A 24,594-nucleotide genomic window follows, 5' to 3' on the forward strand; every position below is an offset into this window, starting at 1 on the left:
CTGCACATCAAAAATGCCAGGATTTTTCCCCCTAAATTTGTAATGTGGTAAAAGCATTAAAACAACCCCCTGCCCTCCCCCGCACTGCCCCCCCCCACACACCTTTAATTGTCCCTGTGCTACCAATGGATGTCCTGGACTTCAAAATTTACAAAAGTAAATCCCAATATAGTCCTCTAATAAATTTTAAGTCTTTTCAATTGTAAGTGTTAAATCACATTTAGAAAAAGGGCTGATACATGAAATTGATGACTGAAATAACAGAAGCCATCACAAGACCTTTTTAGTAACATGACATCACAAATACAAATCTTCAAAATGTACTTTTCCAGATTTCTTTCCAAATAAAAATACCTAGAAATCCAGTAAAGTTTTAAGATCTTGGAGATGTAATACATTTTTTAAAAAATTGCCTTGGGACAAGAGAAGTAGGGAGTGAGAGAAAACTAATCCTTGGGATGTTATGTTTTCCTCAAAATCTATTTGAAAAGAGAAATCAAATTCTATCTCACTATAATTTTTAATGTCAATACAAATTACATTTAAACCTAGGTATACATTATACAGAAGTTATTTTCTTAGAAACAGAAAACTATGATCTATTTTAAAATTGGTAACTTCAAGCAATTCCAAAAACCAAAATTTGAATCCTTTCCTTGCCAAGATAATAAAGAAAAATCCAAATATAATTTAATTTAAATTAGATTTAAATATATTAAAACATTAAACAAGGATTTTCAGGATTTTTTACCTGCTTTTTCAGAAATTCTTTTAATATTCCCCAATCTGTCACTTAACAATATCAATTTTACCAATTTAATATTTTTAATTATAAAATTCCTGACAGAGTATAACATGAAGAGGCTATTAGTATAAAATGTACAACTTAACAATATCTATTTTAAACTTGAAACTCTCTTAGGAACATAAGTAAAGTAAATGTTTTACATTACAGAGTTTATACATGAACAACTATTTGCGTCTCGTATAACCTCAGACAAGTGCACTGGTCATTTCTTGCTGCAATGCATTCATTGCATTAGTGTACACTGCATTCAAAGATACATTTGTATTCACTGTGTTGAAGCAAAAATAACTCAAGAATATCTAATATTGCATCAAATATCTCAGAAAATTTTCTCTGAAGTAAATATTACAGAAATCAGAAAACTATATGGACTATCTTAAAGAAATGGAAAGATATTCCATGCTCATGGATTGGAAAAACAAATATTGTTAAAATATCTACACTACCCAAAGCAATCTTTGCACTTAATGAAATCCCTATCAAAATACCAAGAGCATTTTTCACAGAACAAACAATTCTAAAATTTGTATGGAAACACAAAAGACTCTGAATAGCCAAAGCAATCTTGAGAAAGAAAAACAAAGCTGAAGGCATCACAATTCTGGACTTCTAGTTATATTACAAAACTGTGGTAATCAAGAAAGTACAGCATGGGCACAAAAATAGACACAGATCAACATTACAGAATAGAAAACCCAGAAATGAACCCACAACTATATGGTCAATTAATCTCCAACAAACCAGGAAAGAATATCCAATGGGAAAAAGACAGTCTCTTCAACAAATGGTGTTGGGAAAACTGGACAGCAACATGCGGAAGAATGAAACTGGACCACTTTCTTACACCATACACAAAAGTAAACACAAAATGGATTAAAAACCAAATATGAGACCTGAAACCATAAAAACCCTAGAAGAGAACACAGGCAGTAATGTCTCTGACACTGGCCATAGCAACTTTTTTCTAGCTAGATCCCCAAGGCAAGGGAAATAAAAATAAAAATAAATTATTGGAACTACATCAAAATAAAAAGCTTCTACACAGCAAAGGAAACAATCAACAAAATTAAAAGACAACCTGGAATAGAAGAAGATATTTGCAAATGACATATCTCATAAAGGGTTAGTACCCAAAATATATAAAGAACTAATACAACACCCAAAAAACAAATAATCCAGTTAAAAATGGGCAGATGACATGAACAGATATTTCTCCAAAGAAGACATCCAGATGGCCAACAGACACATGAGAAGATGTTCATCATCACTTACCATCAGGGAAATGCAAATCAAAACTACAATGAGCTATCCTCATACCTGTCAGAAAGGCTAAAATCAATAACACAAAAAACAACAGATGTTGGTGAGGATGTGGAGAAAAAGAAAACTTCTTGCACTGTTGGTGAGAATGCAAACTGGTGCAGCAACTATGGAAAACAGTATGGAGGTTCCTCAAAAAGTTAAAAATAGAACTACCTTATGATCCAGCAATTGCACTACTGGGTATTTACCCAAATAATGCAAAAACACTAATTCAAAAGGGTACATGCACCCCTGTTTATAGCAGCATTATTTACAATAGTCAAGATATGGGGCGCCTGGGTGGCTCAGTCGGTTAAGCGACTGCCTTCGGCTCAGGTCATGATCCTGGAGTCCTGGGATCGAGTCCCGCATCGGGCTCCCTGCTCAGCGGGGAGTCTGCTTCTCCCTCTGACCCTCCTCCCTCTCGTGCTGTCTCTCATTCTCTCTCTTGCAAATAAATAAATAAAATCTTAAAAAAAAAAAAAAAAAACAATAGTCAAGATATGGAAGCGGCCCAAGTGTCCACTGATTGGTGAACGGATAAATGAGATGTGATATATATATAATGGAATATTATTCAGTCATTAAAAAGAATGAAATCTTGTCATTTGCGATCACATGGATGAAGCTAGACAGTATAATGCTAAGCGAAATAAGTCAGAGAAAGACAAATACCATATGATCTCACTCATATGTAGAATTTAAGAAAATAACAAATGAGCAAAGGGGGAAAATGAGAGAGACAAACCAAGAAACAGACTCTTAATTATAGAGAACTGATGGTTACACAGAAGAGGAGGGTGGGGACTGGGTTAAGTACATGATGGGGATTAAGGAGTGTACCTGTGATGAGCACTGGATGATGTATGGAACTGTTGAATCACTATATTGTACACCTGAAACTAATATAATACTTTATGTTAACTAGTTGGAATTAAAAACTTAAAAAAAACTATATAGATTATCTTCAAAAGAAAATAATATTGAGACATAATTGGATAATGTTACTTGAAAAACCAACAAAAACTGTTTTGTGAAATGTCAAAATATTTTTTTATTTTTTTTAAAGATTTATTTATTTATTTGAGAGAGAGAGAGAGAGCACACATGAGCAGGAGAAGGGACAGAGGGAGAGGGAAAGGAAGAATCTCAAGCAGATTCCATGCTGAGTGCGGAGCCTGATGTGGGCTCAATCTCAAAACCTGAACCAAAATCAAGAGTCTGACGTTTAACCCCAGGCACCCCTCAAAATATTTTTAAAATAGCATTCTTTTTTTTCAACATTCTTTTTAAAGATTTTTATTTATTCATCTGAGAGAGCGAGAGAACACAAGTGGTGGGGGAGGGGCAGAGGGAGAGCGAGAAGCAGACTCCCCACTGAGCAGGGAGTCCAACATGGGGCTCGATTCCAGGACCCCGGGATCACTACCTAGGCCAGAGGCAGACACAACCAACTGAGCCACCCAGGCACCCCTCAGTGTTCTTTTTAATAAAACAATTTACTTTTTCTGATTATAAAAGAAGTAAATGTTATTCTAAAAAAAATTAAACAGAACATGAATAAAGAAGACTCAATCACTTCACTTTTAATATTTTAAAACACAACCATTTATACTATTAAACAAGGTTATGAATATTTTAAATTATAGAGCAGAACTAGCACTGGATAAAACTCATTTAGAAGAAACACTGAAAAGGGAATCTGGTTGTTTTGTTTTGTTGTGTTTTCTTTTCCAGTCATTTTGTTTTCCTCAATGTCTGTATATTTGGTTGTAGAGTATGCCACTTTCTACATAGTCTTCTTAATCCAAAAAAAAGTTTTGTTCAGGGAGAAGAGCAACTGTTGGAATCTACACATCAGAATATCACATCAACTCAGTACACTGTACTCAGTACAACTCAGTACAACTCAGTTCCTATGCATTGCGATGGCCCAACCTGAACGTGTTATACTAGCAAATTCCCCACATCTTAACCTCCTTTATTTATCACACAATTATATCTTTTTCATATCTAATGATTAGCTTCCAGGGTGGAAAGAGATAGAGGAAAGTCCTTCAAAGCAACAACTTCATTTATTTCTAAACTCATAAATCAGTGCTATATGTACAAGGAACTTGTTGGTTAATCTTTGTTTCTTCCAGGGAACAGGTATGTAACAAAATACATACAGTAAGTGTGTAAATTCCATTTCAGTAAGTGAAGAAAAATAAAATAAAAAGACAAATGGCAAAACATTCCTGAACAATCCGTTCCTACTACTGCCAACCTGACAAAAGAAAAATGTTTAAGCATATTTTAATACAACCAGGTAAGGAGGTAAGTCAATCTCAGAATCATCCCAACAACTGCTTGCGAGTTTATCCTTAATCTCAAATGTCTTCATGAATAGTATTCCTGGAAAATGAGCTTTCAGAAATTATGGAAGTTTTCTATATTTAAAAACACCTGAATTTAAGCCAAAATCTGAGTTTAAACAGATAGGGGAAAATGCCATTTTAGGAAGCTCTTAAACTCAATGGATTAATTCTGTTATAAAATGTATATTGGAATTAGTGATCTTTAAATTGTGATGGCAACAAATATGGCAGCCACAGTGAAAAGGAGCTACCACATTCTGAACATTTTCTATGTGCCAGGAGCCATGCCGAGCACACAGACTACATTATCTTGTTTAGTCCTCAAATTCAGCCTAACAGGAGGGTACAAGTCTCTGGGTTTTACTGATGAGAAAACTGAGGACTTGGTATCTTACCTAGGTACAAACAGCTTCTGCAGGCCAGGATTTCAGTCCAGGTTTCATATACTGGTGGGTTATAAAGACTTCCAACACTACATAACTTTAGAAATGACTCCACAGATAATAGAACCTCCAGTAATAGACTACAGCGTTATTGTTTGGCTGTCACTTATAACCAAATTGGATAATTACCACCAAATACAATATAATGATGAGAATAATGGTTACGCTTTCTATTCTTAAAACACATTAATCTAAAAAAGACAGAGTGGTTTCATAATAAGTATTATCTTATTATATAAACACACATTAAAATATGTCAAAAGGAAGTTAAGTGGCTTGCCTTACAGTTGCATGTGAAACATTATAATAAATGAAAAATCTAAACCTAGAACTTGCCTTATAGAGGCTCCCCCTGCAGCCTAGAGTAAAGCTTTCCTTCTCTACTCTCCTTCATCAAAAAAATTTTTTTCTATAGGAAATTTACAGAGATCTGAAGAAACTATTCAACAAAAACTTAACAAAAGTGAATAAAGGCAATGTCAAGGAAATGCTATGTCCTAGGGTTTCTGTTTGATTATAGACTAAACTGGCAAGTTTGGGCTTACCAGATTGGTGTTTTAATAAAAGAAATTTGTAAGATCAAGGAAAAAGATATCCCAAGACATGGAAAGGACTAAAGCAAAAGATTTAGGCGAGGAAAAAGAAATAAAACTCAGAGAAATTTTGTAAGGACAAGGTACAGACAGAGGTACAAAGGTGTGAAAGCTTTTGAGGGAAAAAAAAAGAAAGAAAGAAAGAAAAGCAGTAGAGCAGAATGGTTCAATGCATAGGCTTTAGCTCCAACCCAGCTGAGTGTGAATGAACCTCTGTTACTGACCGAGTGACCTGGCATTAATCACCCTTCTTTAGTTTGCTCATCTCTAGGATAAGAATAATGAAAGTGCCTATCTGAAAGGGCTGTGGTGAGGATTAAATGTTATAATGTATGTAAAACTTAACAGTGTTAAAACTTGACACATAACTGTTATTATCATGAGGAAAAGCCAGAAGAGGAAAATGCAATCAACACAGCCTCAGATTTCCTCTACAGAGATCTACTGAGTCCTTTCTAACTCTATTTACACACCAAACTAAAGGAATCAAAATCTGATTCCCAAATAATGCATATCATGTTGAAGATTCTATTTGTGACAGCTGAAAAGTTAGTAGTATTATGCTTTCTTGAATTTTGTTTTCCTTGAACTGGTCTGAACCTAAAAGGCTCATTTCAACTTATCCAAAATGTCACTGGCAAACAGAGGGCAAGAATATACATAACCCAAACCACAGAAATGTTAAACAATTAAATTTTGATTCCCAAACAAGCAAACTCTCGTTCTAAGTGAGTGTTTATTAAACTGAAACAAAGTCTGATTTTGATATATAGAATACTATTTTATTCTTTATTTTAAACCTTTCTTACATGTTTAAAAATATACATGGGTTCAGAACAACCTCAATAAAACGATGACATTTTCTATTAAAGGACCTCTGAAGTCAAACCACTGGTGTGCAAACACAGTTGGCTTCCAATTTGAAGTCATAGGCACATTTCATTAAATGCATTTCATAAAACAAAGAAATCAAAATGCTGAGAAGAAATATACTCAGTAGCTTGATATAAACTTTAAAATATCTGTCAGGCAGGAAACTTATAGTAAAAAAAGTAAGATTTAGATGTTTTACCACTCACACCTGCTTCACTACTATTCCCCAAATGCCATTTTGCTACATCTAAACCCCTGACAATTTATTATACAATTCCATGTAGCACACTAAAAAATAAGTTAATTTAATCTTTGTGTATGAAAACAGATCATTACAAAAGAAAATACTGACAGCTCTTACCTGTATTTGATAATTAAGTATATTGTATTCTCAGCAGTAGTAAGAATGCAGCTTGGTCTAATATAAATATCTAAATAACAACTACACAAAAGTATTTTTCTCTTCAAAGAAGTTTTTGTATATTTTTTCCAATGTTGATGACTTAAGCAACATTGATCTATATATTGTGCTAAGAAAACATCAGGCACAGATCACATAATATAATTTACATGTTCTTTGTTGTAAAAAATATACTATATGCAAATTCATATCACACAAACGATTGGTGGACGCAACACTAAGCTTTGTAGACCTAACACAAAAAGGTTAATATTTACTCTTAAGAGGGAAAAAAATGGGGGTCACACGGAGTATGGTCTGAAAGGGCAATCAATACCTCACTTCTGGGTGAATACTCTGCGTCTGCATGAGAATTATTTGTGGATTTTCTTAAAGAAAAACAAAGCTTTATTATAGCAAAAAAAGATACCACTTTGGGCACATGAACTAAATGAAAAGGAACCAGATAAAAATGTTTACAAAAGCTATTAAAAATATTTAACACAATATCTCAAACAAGCTATAGATTGCTTTATTGGAAGGAATAGATTATTTAACATTATGATTGCTTTATATTGTAGATTCTTTCTTTAGCTAAGACACTTTTGGATTAAGGTACTGAAGGATGCAGATCAAGAAAAATGGACAGAGAAAAAAATAGCAGGCTGTTAGAAAGAGGGTGGAGGGTTAAGCATAATTTTACCCAGAAGAAACAAAAATACTGTTTCTTTTTGTTTATAGCAGAAATTTTATGCTGTGGATATTATAAAAACACAAGCAAAAGGGTTATGTGGTAGGTAATAAAATACAATACTTACTACGCATCCTTCATGGAGAAACCACAAAGTACAATGCAAAAAATTGTACTTTGCCACATATATAATATGTAGCATTTTCCTATAAAGGGCAATTTATGTAAGTGATTTCCACAAACACAAAGAGAGTGAGAGAGACAGAGACGGACAAATTGAGAGGCAAAGACAGAGGAGAGAGCTCAGTCAGAGAAGACAGAGATGCCGAGGAGCTTTGCTCATGTCCTGTGGAAGATCTGAGATACTTTTTTCAATACTTTTTTTGTCCTCCTTCTTAATTTTGCTATTACTGTACATTTATATTCACACACTATAATTCTCTCATGAGATTACCCTCTGTACATTCTTTTCTCTAGTTCCCCACCACCACCATGGAAAAAGAGGGAAAAAAAAAAAAGAAAGAAAGAAACCTCTAGTCCCTTCATCTCATAGTCAACTATTCAAGTAAATATTTCTCTAGTGGCAAATTTCCAGATGAACCAAGAATACAATCCAAGACTCCTACAGATTACATTTGAATTCTGTACAGTTCTCTTCAAATGGAGCAGGAATTAGCCCGTTTCCGAGGTTTGGGGTCTCGTGCTTCCTGATCCTTCACACACATACAAGACGTGCACATTGTCTCGGACAGTCTTCGGAGGCCTAGCCGGAAAACACTGTTGGAAAGGCTATAGATTACACAGTTACAAAAACTATTACTTATAGCAAGCCAGGTTGTTAGGAAGGACAGTGCTGGATTGTCCAAGACCCGGGAGCTTTCTAGAAGAAAGTAAATTATGTAAGGGAGCCACAGCATGTAAAACACACTGGTTATCCGAAACAAAACCATGGCGTAGCGACCATCAGGGCTGTGTCCAGTGTCCCCAGAGGCATCTACCTCGTGGCTAGGAAATCGGGCCCTCCGGTCATTTATCTCTTTGGTGTGCTGCCGGCAAATTTTGAAGATGTGGAAGTAAGTGAAGCAGACAACAAAGGCAGCAGGAGCATAAAGTAAACAAACAATAAAGCCAGTAAAATAGGCACTGGTGAGCCAGGAGGTGGCACACCATTCAAAAATGTCACCGTGGTACCCTGGTTTCCCCCAGCCAAAAAAGGAAGGCAAGAAAATTAGGCAAGAGTAGATCCAGATTAAAATAATGCAAATTCTCAGGCGACAAGGGGTGACCAGTTGATTGTAGGAAAGAGGCTTGGTTATCGCAAGATAGCGATCCACACTTATGCAAGCAAGACATGCCATAGAAACACTTTTTAGAACGGAGATGATATATCCAAAAACCTGGCAAGTCAATGACTCATGGATACCTGTGGAGTAGTGAAGAAGTGAGAGAGTAGGAACCAAGCAGCTAACTCCAACGAAAAGATCAGCATATGCCATTGTCTGAATAAAGTAGCTGGTAGTATAATGGTGCAGGAGTGGAGCACAGTGAAAGACAAAGATGACCGTTAAATTCCCGGCAATGATTAGAAATGTCAGCAAGACAATAACAATGGTCTCAAAGATGCACACATCCACTGCACTGTAGTAGCCAAATCCAAGTGGGCAGGAGTGACGTTCAGACACATTCACAATGCCACTGCTCATGTTCAGGATGCTCCATTCAGTCCACCTGGATTCATTCATGGCTTGGAATTAAGGGAACAGGTAGCCTTGGTTCCAGCAAGCAGGTGCCCTGTCCAGCATGTGTTACACTCTGCACATTAGTGTCTTGGGATCAGCTTCGGAAGACAGTGGCGGTGCTTCTGTCACAGCTGAGCCTCCCAGAGAGTACTCAAGCCTCTTCATCAGCTCAGTGCAGCAGTGACACATCTCAACTTTGGGGCGGGGGGGAGAAAGGGAGGTAAGCTAGAAAGGAGGTGGAAAAAGGTCACTGATTAGCTTCCTCCAGTGCTCCCAAACAACTTTCTGAAGACACAGGCACTTCTAGAGAAAATGGATTTCTTATTACCTTGCACTATTAAAAATTAAATCTGTAAAAAAAAAAAAAAATCAATTGCCAAGGGAAGAAAAGCCTTTGTGGGGTGTTTGGTCTCCTCAGAAAGGTAGTTTGTTAGGGATCAATTAGAATGAATGAGAAGAGAAAAAGTCTTAAATTGTCTCAGGCTTTCTGCTTCATCTATCATTAAGAAGTGGATTCATACTTTACAGTTTAAATAACTAAGATCTAAGATCTAGTCGCAAATCTAAGAAAAAGTTCATTGCAGCAAAGAGTGTCTTTGGACTCAGTTCAGGGTTTGATGCTGGTGGATCAACTTTATGATCTATTTCTCCCTCATTTCTCAAAAAAGCTAACTCCCCTGACAAACACACACACGAGGTTAATTCTAAAAGACTCAGCTCTACTTGGGCACAAAGGAGCAGAGCAGAGGTAAAAGACTCCAGATTGTCCTATAACTCTCATGAGGAAATAAAAGCTTATTTCCAGTAGGGAAGATAATATACAATGGGTTAACACCTGATGAAAGATGATAAACTTTAAAGTTTTAATTCTGCATGCAATTTTTTAAGCATGCAGATGAAAACAGTTTTAGTCCATCACAATTACTAGTGCCACCACCAACAATGTAATTTATACTTTTTCCTTTTCAAAGGAAAATAAATAACTGTTACTAATTTCAGCATCAATAACTGAAAGTAACTTTCATTATCTGATATGCCACCTTCCAAATAATGGAGCATGATCATAAAATAATAGCTCAAAGTTATTTCTCACCTTTGCAACCACACCTATATCTCACATATATATGAAATTTAGACAATAGAAACTTTCCTATATACTCTGAGCTTACTTGACCAGAAATGCTGCCATTATTTATTACTTAGGTATTTCTCGTACGCTTTGTAGTCTACGTTTCTATCTCTTCTATTTTCATCAGAGGATTAACACATTAGATCATTACTTCGACTAAATCTTCTGAAAGTGGAAAATTACCTTGTTTGTTATATTTGCAGTTTTATAGCAGCCATATGTTAAGAAAATGCCTCTTCTATTTCTGTATTCTGTTTTGAGCAAGTGCTCAATTAATACAGGGGCCATTAGGTAGGTTATAAGATGGTCTTATTTTAAAATACCTCTAAAGCATCAAGGTGAGTTTAAATCCTAGAGTTTGAAATACTGAAAGGCTTGCATGATAGAATCCATCCAAACGGCTTCCAAGGTCATTCTGACATCAGGTGAACATTTGTCAAAAATCTTTTTTAAAGTACATGTATTTCAGAGAGTTTCTTGTCAGTCTTTGTTGTCATACCTCTTGAAGAAATAACATGCATTAGAAATAAAAACATTTCCTTCAGGAACAAAGCAGCAGCTTAACAGAAAGCATTCTTCTGAAAGTTGTTTTCTCGTGCACCACCAAGTCATCAGGGAAGTCTTTCTTCTTTTATAATAGTCACAGGATATTCCTCCTTGTACATTCCTAGTTTCAATTATCACAAAATAGTTCTCTTCTTACAGGAATAAGGCAATGCTTCTCACCTACATTCACTCTTATCAGCTGCTAGGCTGGGCTGCTTGATTCAGAAGTCCGATCTACTGTGATGCAGTTACCAGGATGCTGTCGGTATATTCTTCACAATCTCTCAGTATCACTGCCTCCACCTGAGCCGGAGCCCTGCTCCTCCTCCTCATCCTGAGCTGATGCAGAAGAACTCACCATTAGAAAGGTGACTCGGTCCTCCTGCCCCAATCAACAGCACAGCCAATGGCTACTGCAGCTGAAACTGTCACTAGGTAACAGTTGCCAGGCACATGCAGGCTTATAGACTTACTCGGCAAGCTCCGATCAAGATTGACAAGAGAAGACAATGCAACTGACCGAGCCTTATAACATATTAATGGCACGTGTGAATCTCTAGAGGTAGTCTCCTTATAGCATTTGTAAAGATTATTTCCTATGGACAGGACAGAAAAAAACCAAAAAGCAAAAAAAGCCCTGGGATACACCTTTAAACCCTGTAAAGAAACTACCACGAGGTACTATGACACTAAAAAGTCAGCAGAAATCTAATGCTCACTGGCAGAAAAAATGTATTAATTATTAAAAATCAGCTAAGTCTTCGTGAGCTCAAGTGATATAGCTACTAATTTTACTCTCTAAAATGTAGTTATATTTTGATTAATAGAAGTTAAATCATTTAATAATCTCACCAATCCCTGCCACACCCACACTAACTTGCTGAATTTGATGTATTTAACTGTATAAACAAAGCACTGGAACTAACACCTCTATGCTAAAATCTGTTTGGGGAAATATTTAAGGTCAAATGTGAATTTTGAAAAGTAGGGATTAGAAATAAATAAAATGACTGTTTATTACTCCACTTTTTATCCTAATATGAAAAACAATCAGGGCCAAAGAACTCTGTCATATGGTGATTGAGCCACTCATACCCAAGTTAGAAGAAAGCAAATCAAGCTCCTTTACCTGATGGAGGTGAAAAACACTTCCATTTATTTTGACTTACTATAGACAAACATTCTCTATTTTAAGCATTTCCTTATGGGGTCAGCACTTTTCTTTAAAGTGACTTAGAACTAATTTACAAATTATTTCAGAATTAAATAAGGAAAATTAAGATGAAAACAGAAGATAACTAACATCTGTTGAGCACATTCTGTGTGCCAAGCATTATGCTATGTGCTTTATGTATTTTCTCTCTATAAAAACCTTAAATCTTTATGGAGTAGGTACCCATCATTATCATTTTCCAAAGGAAGAAGGTGGGTACTAGAAAAGGTAAGTATAACTTGCCTACTAGAGTAATGAAACTAGCACTGAAATAGGTCAAAATTGTCACTCCTGACACCATATTGATGAACCTCTCTCCCTCCCTTTCCTTTCCACTGATGGCTGCCACTAAGGAAATGTCTAAGAAGAATTATTTTGGATTTCTTTCTTTCTTTCTTTTTAGATTTCATTTAAATTCAGGTTAGTTAACATATAGTGTATTATTATTTTCAGGGGTAGAATTTAGTGATTCATCAGCTGCATGTAACACACAGTGCTCATTCATCAAATGCCCTCCTTAATGCCCCTCACCCAGTTACTGCATCCCCCCACCCACCTCCCCTCCAGCAACCCTCAGTTTGTTTCCTATAGTTAAGAGTCTCTTATGGTTTGTCTCCCTCTCTGATTTCGTCTTATTTTATCTTTCCTTCTCTTCCCCACGTTCATCAATTTTGTTTCTTAAAATGATTTTTAAAGAACAGAATACCCTATTTTTTCCTCCATGTTGAACTGCCTTACAGGAAGGCCATATTATTGTTAAAAATCTTCAGGGGCTTAGGTGAAATACAGAATGCAAGCACATTTCTCATTACCAGAATAATTTATAAAACAAGTTAGAATAACAATTGTAGAATGAGTACCATGTTGAGATTTGAAAGTAAATATTTAAATGTAATAACAAAAGGCTAGAAGGTCCTATTTTACAGGGAAGTATTTTGACTTTTAGGGATACCTAAAAGCATTAAAATCAAACAAGACTGGATTTAACTAATATTCTCTCTTACAATATAAATATTCAAAATAAAAATTACATTTGATAAATATTCATGAATGTAGACAGATCCCATACCCCATATTAAAGAGTTAAATACTAAGCTTTACTATAAAACCATCGAAAAATAAAACACTATCAATTATTAAAGTTACCTATGTCACACAAATCTAAATAAACCATTTACAAGGATAGACTTTACATATATTTTTTAACGATCTATTCTTTTTTTCCTGAGGATTTTATTTATTTGAGAGAGAAAGCATGAGTGGGTGGGTAGGGGAGAGGGACAGAGGGAGAGGGAGAAACAGACTCCCCGCTGAGCAGGGAGCCCAACACGGGGCTTGATCCCAGGACCCCAGGATCATCATCTGAGCCAAAGGCAGATGCTTAAGCGACCAAGTCACCCAGGCGCCCCAGCCTTTACATATTTTTAAAATAGCTTTGAATGTAATATTTTCAAAATCAGGGAAATGGCAAAAAATCTCACAAGGAAATATAACTAAATTGCTTTAGTTTGACACATTTATTTCCAAAAACTATCACTGACAGGGATTTGAGTCTATGAATACTCTAAATAATCGATAATTGTATATGCTTCCAAAGGTATATGATAAAAAAGAGAGAGTTCAAGTAGAGCCTTTGATGCACTAAGCTTCCTGCTTTCCTTCTACCAACTTCCAAAAAAACTTCAATGGTTCTGGGGTGACTGTGTGGCTCAGCTGGTTAAGCTCAGGTCGCGATCCTGGAGTCCCAGGATCGAGTCCCACATTGGGCTCCCCACTTAGTGGGGAGTCTGCTTCTCCCTCTGACCTCTCCCTTCTCATGCTCTCTCTCTCTCTCTCAAATAAGTAAATAAAAATCTTAAAAAAAAAAAGCATAATCATATGTTTAGAAAAAAAAACTTCAATGGTTCTAACAAGATAATTTTCTTTTTGTTTTTAGAGATTGACTTGTTCCCTCACTTTTCTCCCTTTCCATCCTTTTTTCTGATCTGATTATAATAGGAACTAATTTATAATGTGAAGCTCTAATAACAAAAAGGCATTAATACCATATATTTACATAGCTCATTACATAAAGCACTCTTTGTTTTTAAATTAGGCATAATTCTCTTCATGTTAGGGGTCATTAGGTGTTTTATTATTGCCATTCTTATTACAATCATTATCAACCACCCCCCTCTCCTTTCAACTGATGAATCCTAGTCAAGAAATATCTAAGAGGATTATTTAGGATACTTCAGAATTACTTCTAATAGCTAAAACTATAGCTTTATGAGATGACAAACCACAGGTCTTTGATTTCTTATTTATACCTTAAGTATGTTTTATATGTATCAATATTTCATTATTTTTTAATTTTTTATTGCTATGTTAATCACCATACATTACATCATTAGTTTTTGATGTAGTGTTCCATGATTCATTGTTTGTGCATAATACCCAGTGCTCCATGCAGAACGTGCCCTCCTCAATACCCATCACCAGACTAACCCATCCCCCCACCCCCCTCCCCTCTAGAACCCTCAGTTTGTTTTTCAGAGTCCATCGTCTCTCATGGTTCATCTACCCCTCCGATTTCCCCCCCTTCATTCTTCCCCTCCTGCTACCTTTTTTTTTTTCTTAACATATATTGCATTATTTGTTTCAGGTACAGATCTGTGATTCAACAGTCTTGCACAATTCACAGTGCTTACCAGAGCACATACCCTCCCCAGTGTCTATCACCCAGTCACCCTCCCACCCCACCCCCCACTACAGCAACCCTCAGTTTGTTTCCTGAGATTAAGAATTCCTCATATCAGTGAGGTCATATGATACATGTCTTTCTCTGATTGACTTATTTCGCTCAACATAATACCCTCCAGTTCCATCCACGTCGTTGCAAATGGCAAGATCTCATTCCTTTTGATGGCTGCATAATATTCCATTGTATATATATACCACCTCTTCTTTATCCATTCATCTGTCAATGGACATCTGGGCTCTTTCCACAGTTTGGCTATTGTGGACATTGCTGCTATAAACATCGGGGTGCACGTACCTTTTCGGATCCCTACTTTTGTATCTTTGGGGTAAATACCCAGTAGTGCAATTGCTGGATCATAGGGTAGCTCTATTTTCAACTTTTTGAGGAACCTCCATACTGTTTTCCAGAGTGGCTGCACCAGCTTGCATTCCCACCAACAGTGTAGGAGGGTTCCCCTTTCTCCGCATCCCCGCCAACATCTGTCGTTTCCTGACTTGTTAATTTTAGCCATTCTGACTGGTGTGAGGTGGTATCTCATTGAGGTTTTGATTTGGATTTCCCTGATGCCGAGCGATATTGAGCACTTTTCATGTGTCTGTTGGCCATTTGGATGTCTTCTTTGGAAAAATGTCTGTTCATGTCTTCTGCCCATTTCTTGATTGGATTCTTTGTTCTTGGGTGTTGAGTTTGATGAGTTCTTTATAGATTTTGGATACTAGCCCTTTATCTGATATGTCATTTGCAAATATCTTCTCCCATTCTGTCGGCTGTCTTTTGGTTTTTCAATATTTCATTATTAAACATCTAAGCACTTCAGGCAACTACTCAATAGGACCTAAATAGCAAAGTAACAGAGGGACATCAGCAACAATGGTAGTAAATAAGATAAACAGTAGGTAATGATTATCAAGGAGAACTACACAACCAATATAATACTGTAAAAAGTAAAAATGAAGGGGGGGGAATCAGAGGGGGAGGTGAACCCTGAGAGACTATGGCCTCTGAGAAACAAACTGAGGGTTCTAGAGGGGAGGGGGGTGGGGGGATGGGTTAGCCTGGTGATGGGTATTAAAGAGGCCATGTATTGAATGGAGCACTGGGTGTTATACGCAAACAATGAATCATGGAACACTACGTCAAAAACTAATGATGTAATATATGTTAACATGATAAAATAAAATTTTAAAAAATTTTAAATATTTTTTAAAAGTAAATATAGAATAAAAGGGGTTTTTTTTCAACATTTTTAAAGATACAAAAAAGGTGTATGCATTCAGAATGTATCTATTTCTTCAACTACTCTTCCCATCTGTTAACTTTTCTCCATCTCCACTGTCATTGCCCTAAGCAAGCTAGCATTAACTTGTGTGTGGGCTCATGCAGTGGCTTCCAGTGTAGTCTTCCTGAGTTGCCTGTGGCCTCTCTTCAATCCATTATGCACAAACAGACAGAATATTCTTTCCAAAATGCAAGCCAGATGATATCACTCCCCTTTTAAAATACTTCAGTGGTTTCACACTGCCTCAAATCTGTTCTCCACATATCCATCCAATCTTTCTTTTCTATATTGTTTAGGATTAGCTAAACCTCCTCCTATTTACCCATCCCCCTGTCCCACATATATTTGCTATGTTCTCTACTGCCTCAGGACATTTGTACCTGCTGCTTACTATGCCATCACACTTTTTTAGTTAATTCAGATGCAACCTTCAGATTTTGTTCAAATACACTTTCTCACAGATACCCTCCTTGAATTCACAGATTACACCAGATTCCATATTTATCATAGTTTATAATGATCTAATTCATTCAATTTTGTCTTCCTAACTACATTGCAAGCCCCATGAGGGGAACAATACCTGTCTTATTCCTTATTATATCTTAAGTGCCTACTCTACACTGTTGGACATAAAATTGGAGGTAAGAAGTAAGTGTTTACTATAACTTTAATATAAAACACATAAAAATAGCTTGAAGAGTCTATAAGATAGAAAAACACTAATAACCAGTTTCTGTGAAGCTCAGAATATACAAAGTTGCTTGCAATCCCCCTTGAATGACATGCAAGCTTCACAAGAAATTTATAAAGTATATAACGTGATTGCAGAAGGAGAATAATTAGCCTCCTAATATATTCAGATTGGGGGCAATATTATTCATCTATACCTCTACCTAAACCAATTCAATATGAGTATTTGACTAGTGCTTTGAAAAATCCTATCTTGGGCGCCTGGGTGGCTCAGTCGTTAAGTGGCTGCCTTCGGCTCAGGTCATGATCCCAGAGTTCTGGGATCGAGTCTCACATCGGGCTCCCTGTTCAGCAGGAAGCCTGCTTCTCCCTCTCCCACTCCCCCTGCTTGTGTTCCTGCTCTCACTGTCTCTGTCAAATAAATAAATAAAATCTTAAAAAAAAAAAAAAGAAAATCCTATCTAGCAGGAGATAATGATTATTGACTTATTTTAAGGATGACAAATGCTACAAAATGCAGTCTCAATATTTTTTAAATGTAGTATCAAAGCAACTTCATCTAAATGCTAAAAAAATAAACCATTTGAAGTAGCATATATTACAATCCACTGATTTAGTGATCCCTGAAGGACAGAAAACAAGTTTATATTATTAACTTTATTTCATTATGACAAGTTATTAACAATTACAAGTATTTAACAAATATTAAGTGAGTGTCACTACAGAAGAAAACTTCCTCAACCTGCTAAAGACACTCCATGGAAAAACCTATAGCTAGCATGATAGTTAACAGTGAAAGAGTAAATGCTTTCTTTTTAAGATGAAAATAAGACAAAGATGTCTGCTCTTACCACTTCCATGCACTTTGTACTCGAGGTCTCAGCCAGTGTAACAGGCAAGAAAAAGAAATAGCTAAAGCATACAAAAATAGGAAGACATGACTGCATACATAAGAAATACTTTAAAAATCTACCCGAAAGACCATTAGAACTAATGAGTAAGTTTTGTCCAAATACAAGGTCAAAACAAAAATCACCGAATTTCTATATACTTGCAAAAAACTATAGTAAATGAAATTTTAAAACAATAAACCATTTACAGTTAGCTTCAAGAAGCAGAAAATACCAATAAATTTGACAAAAGATGTGTAAGACCTCTACCCTGAAAGCTACAAAATTAGAAGGTCCTAAGTGAATGGAGAGAGATACCACCTTTATGGGTTAGAAGATTCAATACTGTTAAGAATGTTAGTTTTACTCAAATTAATCTACAGATTTATTGCTATTTGTAGAACTAAATAGTTGATTCTAAAACTTATATGTAAACAAAAAAGGGTCTGGGGTAGCTAAAACAATCTGGGGAAAGGATTTTTTAAAAGCTGGAGGACTGGTACAACCTGATTTCAAGACTTATTATAAAGCCACAGTAATCAAGACTGGCATAAGGATAAACAAATAAGTTACTAAAAAGAACAGAGTCCAAAAATAAACCCACACTTACCTACTGAATTTTAAAAGACTAAAGTCAAGAGGAAAAGAAATCTTTTCAGTAAATGTTACTAGAAAACTTTGGATATCTGGGGAAAAATTAACTTAGACCCCATCCTCATACTATATACAAAAATGTATTTGAGATACTCACAGATTATGTTTAGATAAACATAAAAATTTAAATTATAAATATGTAGCTTCTAGAAGAAAACATACTAGGAGAATATCTTCATGACATGTAAGTAGACAAAGATTTCTTAAGATACAGAAAGCAATAACTATAAAAGTAAAATGTAGTAAGTTATACTTAAAATTCTGCTTTTCAAAAAATATTAAGAAAATCAGTGAGTCAAAAGACTAGGTGAAAATTTAGCAAAACATATTATCTAACAAAAATTTGTATCTAAAATTAATAACTGACTCCTATAATTTGTTAGTAAAAATACAAAGAACCCAATTAAAAATGGGGAAATGCTGTCATAGATACTTCACCAAAGAAGATATACAAATGCCCATCAAGAAAATGAAAAGTGTTCAGCATCAATGGTGATCAATGGTCATATAGTCATATGCCTACTAGAATGGCTAAAATTAAAACACTGCAAATATTAAGTATTTGTAAGAATGCACAACAATTCAAACTCATAAATTACTAGTGGTAATGTAAAATGGCCCAACTTTTTTTATATTATTTTTTTCACTGTTCTATTAGTTTCAGGTGTACAATACAGTGATTCAACAATTCCATATATCACCTGGTGTTCATGACAAGTGCCCTCCTTAATCCCCATCACCTATTTCACCCATCCCCCACATCCTTCCCCTCTGGTAACCATCAGTTTGTTCTCTATAATTAAGAGCCTGTTTCTTGATTTGTCTCTCTTTTTGCCTTTGCTTGTTTCCTAAATTCCACACGAGTGAAATCCTATGGTATTTGTCTTTCTCTGACTTTTTTTGCTTAGCATTATACTCTCTAGCTTCATCCATGTTATTGCAAATGGCAAGATTTCAATCTTTTTTTATGGTTGAATAATATTCATACATACACAATATATATATACACACACACCACCTCTTCTTTATCCGTTGATCAATCAATAGACAATTGGGCTGCTTCCATAATTTGGTTATTGTCAACAATGCTGCTATTAACATAGAGTGCATGTATTCCTTTGAATTAGTGTTTTTGAATTGTTTGGGTAAATACCCAGTAATGCAATTGCTGGATGATAGGGTAGCTCTATTCTTAACTTCCTGAGGAACCTCCACACGGTTTTCCAGTGACTGCACCAGTTTGCTTTCCCACCAACAGTGTAAGAGGGTTCCTTTTTCTCCATATCCTCGAAATGGCCCAACTTTTAAAACTTTGAAACAGTTTGGGAGTTTCTTATAACATTAAACAAATCTACTTACCGGTTCCAACCAAAATGAATATATATATATATCCACAAAAAACCTGTATAAAAATGCACATAGCGGCTTTACTTTTAATAGCCAAAAACTGAAAACAACTCCTATATCCATCACCAGGGAAACAGATAAACAAATTGTGATATGTCCATACGATTCTGAAATAGGTGAACTAATTTTTTTTTAAAGATTTTATTTATTCATTTGAGACACAGAGGTACAGAGAGAGAGAGAGCATGAGCAGTGGGAGAGGTAGAGGGAGAGGGAGAAGCAGACTCCCTGCTGAGCCAGGAGCCCGATGTGGGGCTCGATCCCAGGACCCTGGGACCATGACCTGAGCCGAAGGCAGACGCTTAACCATCTGAGCCACCCAGGCGCCCCCAGGTGAACTAATTTTTGATGAAAGAAATCAGAACATAGTTCCTTCATGTGGGGTGTGGATGTGGATGTGTGTGTGTCTTGACCAGCAAGAGGTATTAGGAAACTTTTAGGGATGATGGAAACATTGTGTATCTTGATATCTATGGGTAACATGCATGCATATATATCAAAATTCATTAAAATGTGACATTTACGATCTGTGCATTTCACTTATATGTAAATTATAGCCACAAAGAATGATAAAGCTATGAATGCACTTGCATGTTTCAAGTGCTCCATTTCTTTGTAAAACCACCACATCAGAACCCTAAACTACTTGAGCAAATTTTAAGGTGTTGCCAGAATATCATATATTGATGTTTAAAAAGAAAAATACCAGAATCCTCCAAAGCAATGTCCCATCAAGAATGAGAATCACTGTAACGTCTAAAAGAACAGATCCTACGAGACAGAATAAGTACATCTATACCATGTCTACTTTCACACTCTCTCAATCAGTATACCTGACTCATGGTTCAGTGTTTGTACTCACAGACACAACAGCCCAGATGCAAGTGAGACACTGCGTGAGAAAAGACTTCTTATTAAATGCCAGTTATACAACACTCTGAGGCTGCCCTAGCTAGCTGGGATCTAAGACAACTGGCCAAGAAAGCAAACCTTTTGAGAGATTTCATTATCTTTAATCAGTCACAAAGCAAAACAGAGAAGGAAAATACTAATTTACATGTATGTTTAACTCTGAGTGGGGGAACCCTCAAATAAAATATATAATTAAAATCAAATGAATAGGTCAAAAATAGTATGCAGAGCAATAAAATAAAACCATGCACAGTATGCTCTTTCTTCACATTTCCCCAAGTTAGGTTATTACTTTTAATAAATATTTATTAAATTTGAAGACAGGATAAGACTATGACTTGAAGAAGAGAACATAGGCTCTAGCATAAGCCAGATTTGGGCGGGGGGGCACACTGGCTGTAGCACTCATTAACTGTGACACCGTGGGTACGTCATTCTTCCCACGTGTCTCAGCTTCCATCTGTAAAATGGATGTAACTCCTACCTTTGAAAGTTGGTTATGAAAACTAGAAATTAAAGATAAACCATAAAAAGCACATAGCTGTTCATTCAAAGCTCATATAGTAAAGGTAAGCATATTCTTTTTTATCAATAGACTTTTTGTTTAATCATTTCTTCTTAAGAAACTACACCCACAAGTAACATGTTGAGATTAGGAAATTAATAACAACTCTTCCACTTTTCTACTGATTGCCATCTCCCTCCAAATTCCTTTTTAAAAGTACATTCTTAAAATGAACACATTATTTCCACCTGACCATGCATCTTAGGAAATTTATATGAACAGCAACACAGTAATGTAAAAATTACCAAAGTTTAGTCTGTAAAAACCTCAGTTTCACGGATGCTGCAATTCCCAGATAATGAGGGTTTCTCTTTTTAAATTTTTAAAATTTTGCTTCACCCTATGAAATTTTACATTTAAATCTTTATAGGATGTATCATCCACTCCTCTGTCTTCTTAAACTGAAAATTCTGAACATAAATTTTGCCTGGTAAGCTGGGATCATCACTGTTAACATCAATGAGAACACAGTCTTATGATACAATCATACCTCTGTAGCTACTAGATTGCATTTACATGTATATACAGGTATAGATACATAGGTCTTATATAAAGAGAGAAACAGACAGACTTGTTTAATTTCCACAAGTAACCAGGCACCTAGAAAAGAACGGAGCTCCCATATTTTCTGACTCTATTTGCATAGCAAATATAGCAGTACTCCTCCTTCCTCTTCTAATTTGCTATCCTTAATTTTCTAAAGGCTTAAATATCAGAAATTAAGCTTACAAGAATTTTTCCCAAAGAGTAAACAGAAGTACTATTCTATGAATAAAATGCCATAGCTCAGGCCTAAGTTGTCAGTTATTTCTGGATAAGTGAAGTGGTAACTGTTTGAGTATAGCAACAGACATGGTAAATACACTTAAAAATAACACAAGAGAAAAGGAAATTCCAAGCTTTCTTGTATCTTCCATGTAAGAGCTATCCATTAATCATGTTCTTCTCTTACTTTATGAAACAATTCTGGAAATTAACCTGTTTAATAAGATTTTTATATCAATGAAATCCCATCAAGTATTAATAGTATGTCACAGAAAGGGTTCAATATAGCCACCTCCCTTTAAGTTGAACCTTAAAACATCTCCTGCAAAGCTCTGTCAAATTATACAAAAACAGAATAGTACAATTACATTTTAAATAATGGGTTCACATTATAGGAAAGAAATGTTGATTCAAATTCATTTTTAATTGAAAGAGATTTTTCCCTTATAAAAGAAAATTGCTATTTTTTAAGGTATCTTATTGTTATGGCAACTGAAGTGCTAAAAATAATAAAGAAATATCAAAGTTGTTATAGCAACTAGAATTTTAAAAAGCTATGAAGTGTAAAATAATCAAACCTTTACTTGGCTTGAAATGCAACATCTATGACTCAGTTCTCAAAAGAAAACTTGAAATACTCATGCTCTTGTCTTTACAAATTGTCTCTAAAGTCCAAATTAAAAAACAAAAAAACAAAACTTCAGCCTAACAGTTGAAATATTTTTTATATTCCTCATATCCCTCATCATTCCATACATAATCAACAATGTCTCTCTGATAACCATACAAGTTACCAAACTTCATGAGTAGCAGGAAATATTGGTTACTCAATAAATGCACGTTGAATTGAACTCAACTACTCAGAGTTCGTGGAAGATCTGGATTTTCTGGTCTTCTAACATGTTTCTTATCTTTAATCTTCACTGTTCTGCTCTAGAATACACCAAAAGTCGAAAAGATCTACTCACTGCCAAAGTGCTTTGCCCAGATTCATCCAATTAGAGTTCAGTCAAATTACTATTTTACTGAAGGTCTACTGCATGCTACGTATTATGTGAAGTTCTGGGACCTTTTCTTGTAGAAGTCACAGTCTGGTAGAGAGCGAACTAAAATAGGTCAACACCACCAGAATGTGAAGTGCAATGGAGGGATATAATAAGATTATCAGGAGAAAATCCATGAAGGTTCTATAAGCAGTGGTAAGGTCTTCAAGGATTTAAACCACCAAGTAACATAAATTGATTCTTTTCCCGGAGATAGCCAGATGAAGAAATTAAAATTTTAGATTTACATGCTCTGCACTAGAAAATCTAGGGTAAGTCTTTACTTTCATAGTTTCATTTGTTCCTTTCTAATAACTAATGACCAAGATTCGGGTGACAAATGTAGTAATAAATAGTGCTAACAAAGTACATTTCTCCAGTATCTATGCACTGAACAGAACTGACTGGGAACAGACCCCTATGTATGTTTCTCCATACCCCTCTGCTTTAATTTGTACTTTTTTTTTTTTTTAGTATATTTCCCCCCCTAAAAATAACTGGCTTATTTTTAAAGTAGCTGTGGTTTATCTTGTGAGCTAGTAAAGACACTTTGAGAAGCTCAGACTGGGCTCAGTGTGAAAGTGGGCCTTATTTCCCTTAGATACAGAAAGGGAGAGCTGTAGTGCTTTGCTGGTGAGGAAAGCCTCCTGTTGTATATGCCGTGGAGTCTGATTCCTCTGCAGAAAGAGGATGCTTACAAAACCACAAACCCTTCCCTTACCTGCCTTACCCAGTGAAGAAGATGACTAGTGATAATCATTACTATTTTGATCCTGAGCCCATTATAATTCTGTTGCCTCTTAATAAAATGAATAACTGGTATTGTCCTTTAGATAAACGATCTACAATGCCTTATTTTATTCTTAATTTGTGCTTATTAGTATCATCCAACAAAATCTTATTTTTCCAAGTTTTACCAAAAAAGGAATACAAGCACTCAAAAACAGAAAAAGAATTTTACATAGTTGTATTGAATGCTTAGACTGTACCTCCAAAATAAAAGTAAATTATTCAATAATTTGATCATTATATTTAACACTGTAGTAATTTCTATCCATGTAATGCCGGTATGATTCATTTTATAACACTTGTTGAATTTCTACTTGTTTATGCCACATACATATAAAGTCTATGTGTCTGCATATATTATACATTTTGTAATATTTCTCAAACTGGGGTCCAAGGAATCTTTAAGAGTGTATCTTTAGTGGTCCATGAGTACTGTGTAATATTTTTTAATTTTCAATTTTATTTCCACCATAATCTAAAAGTTTTACTAGAAGGAGATTCTGATAATCTGACTGCTATCTCATAACAAAGTACAATTATGCAAAACTGGTGCCAGGACTTATTGACGCATTTACCATTGTGTTGGTGCCAGCTAGTTCTTAATTTGTTGCAGGCTAAGAAAAGAGTACATAAGGAGGTTTAATATGTAAATAATGCAACAAATGAAGATCACATGACCTAACACCACACCATACATGTAGGTTCTCTGAGTGGGTTGCAAAAGTGTCCTGGGAAAACTGAGTCATCTGAAAGCACATGG

At 35.5% G+C, this 24,594-nt stretch overlaps 2 protein-coding genes across 6 annotated transcripts in view; both read right to left on the reverse strand.

Moving 5' to 3' along the window:
- Positions 1-24,594, reverse strand: part of RABGAP1L (RAB GTPase activating protein 1 like) — a 773,530-nt gene that overhangs the window by 486,580 nt on the left and 262,356 nt on the right. The window lies entirely within an intron of this gene.
- On the reverse strand, positions 6,267-9,358 carry GPR52 (G protein-coupled receptor 52). Its single transcript, XM_045877419.3, has one exon. It carries the CDS (start codon positions 9,210-9,212, stop codon positions 8,127-8,129), a length of 1,086 nt encoding a protein of 361 aa, XP_045733375.1. The 5' UTR covers positions 9,213-9,358; the 3' UTR covers positions 6,267-8,126.

Source organism: Mirounga angustirostris, unplaced genomic scaffold (genome assembly GCF_029215605.1).
Source record: "Mirounga angustirostris isolate CCGP_5_RB_7025 unplaced genomic scaffold, mMirAng1.0.hap1 SCAF_6, whole genome shotgun sequence".
NCBI lineage: Eukaryota > Metazoa > Chordata > Mammalia > Carnivora > Phocidae > Mirounga > Mirounga angustirostris.

Bases quoted from the DNA above. Each gene is read 5' to 3' on its own strand.
- GPR52 (XM_045877419.3), bottom strand. From the start codon at position 9,212: ATGAATGAATCCAGGTGGACTGAATGGAGCATCCTGAACATGAGCAGT.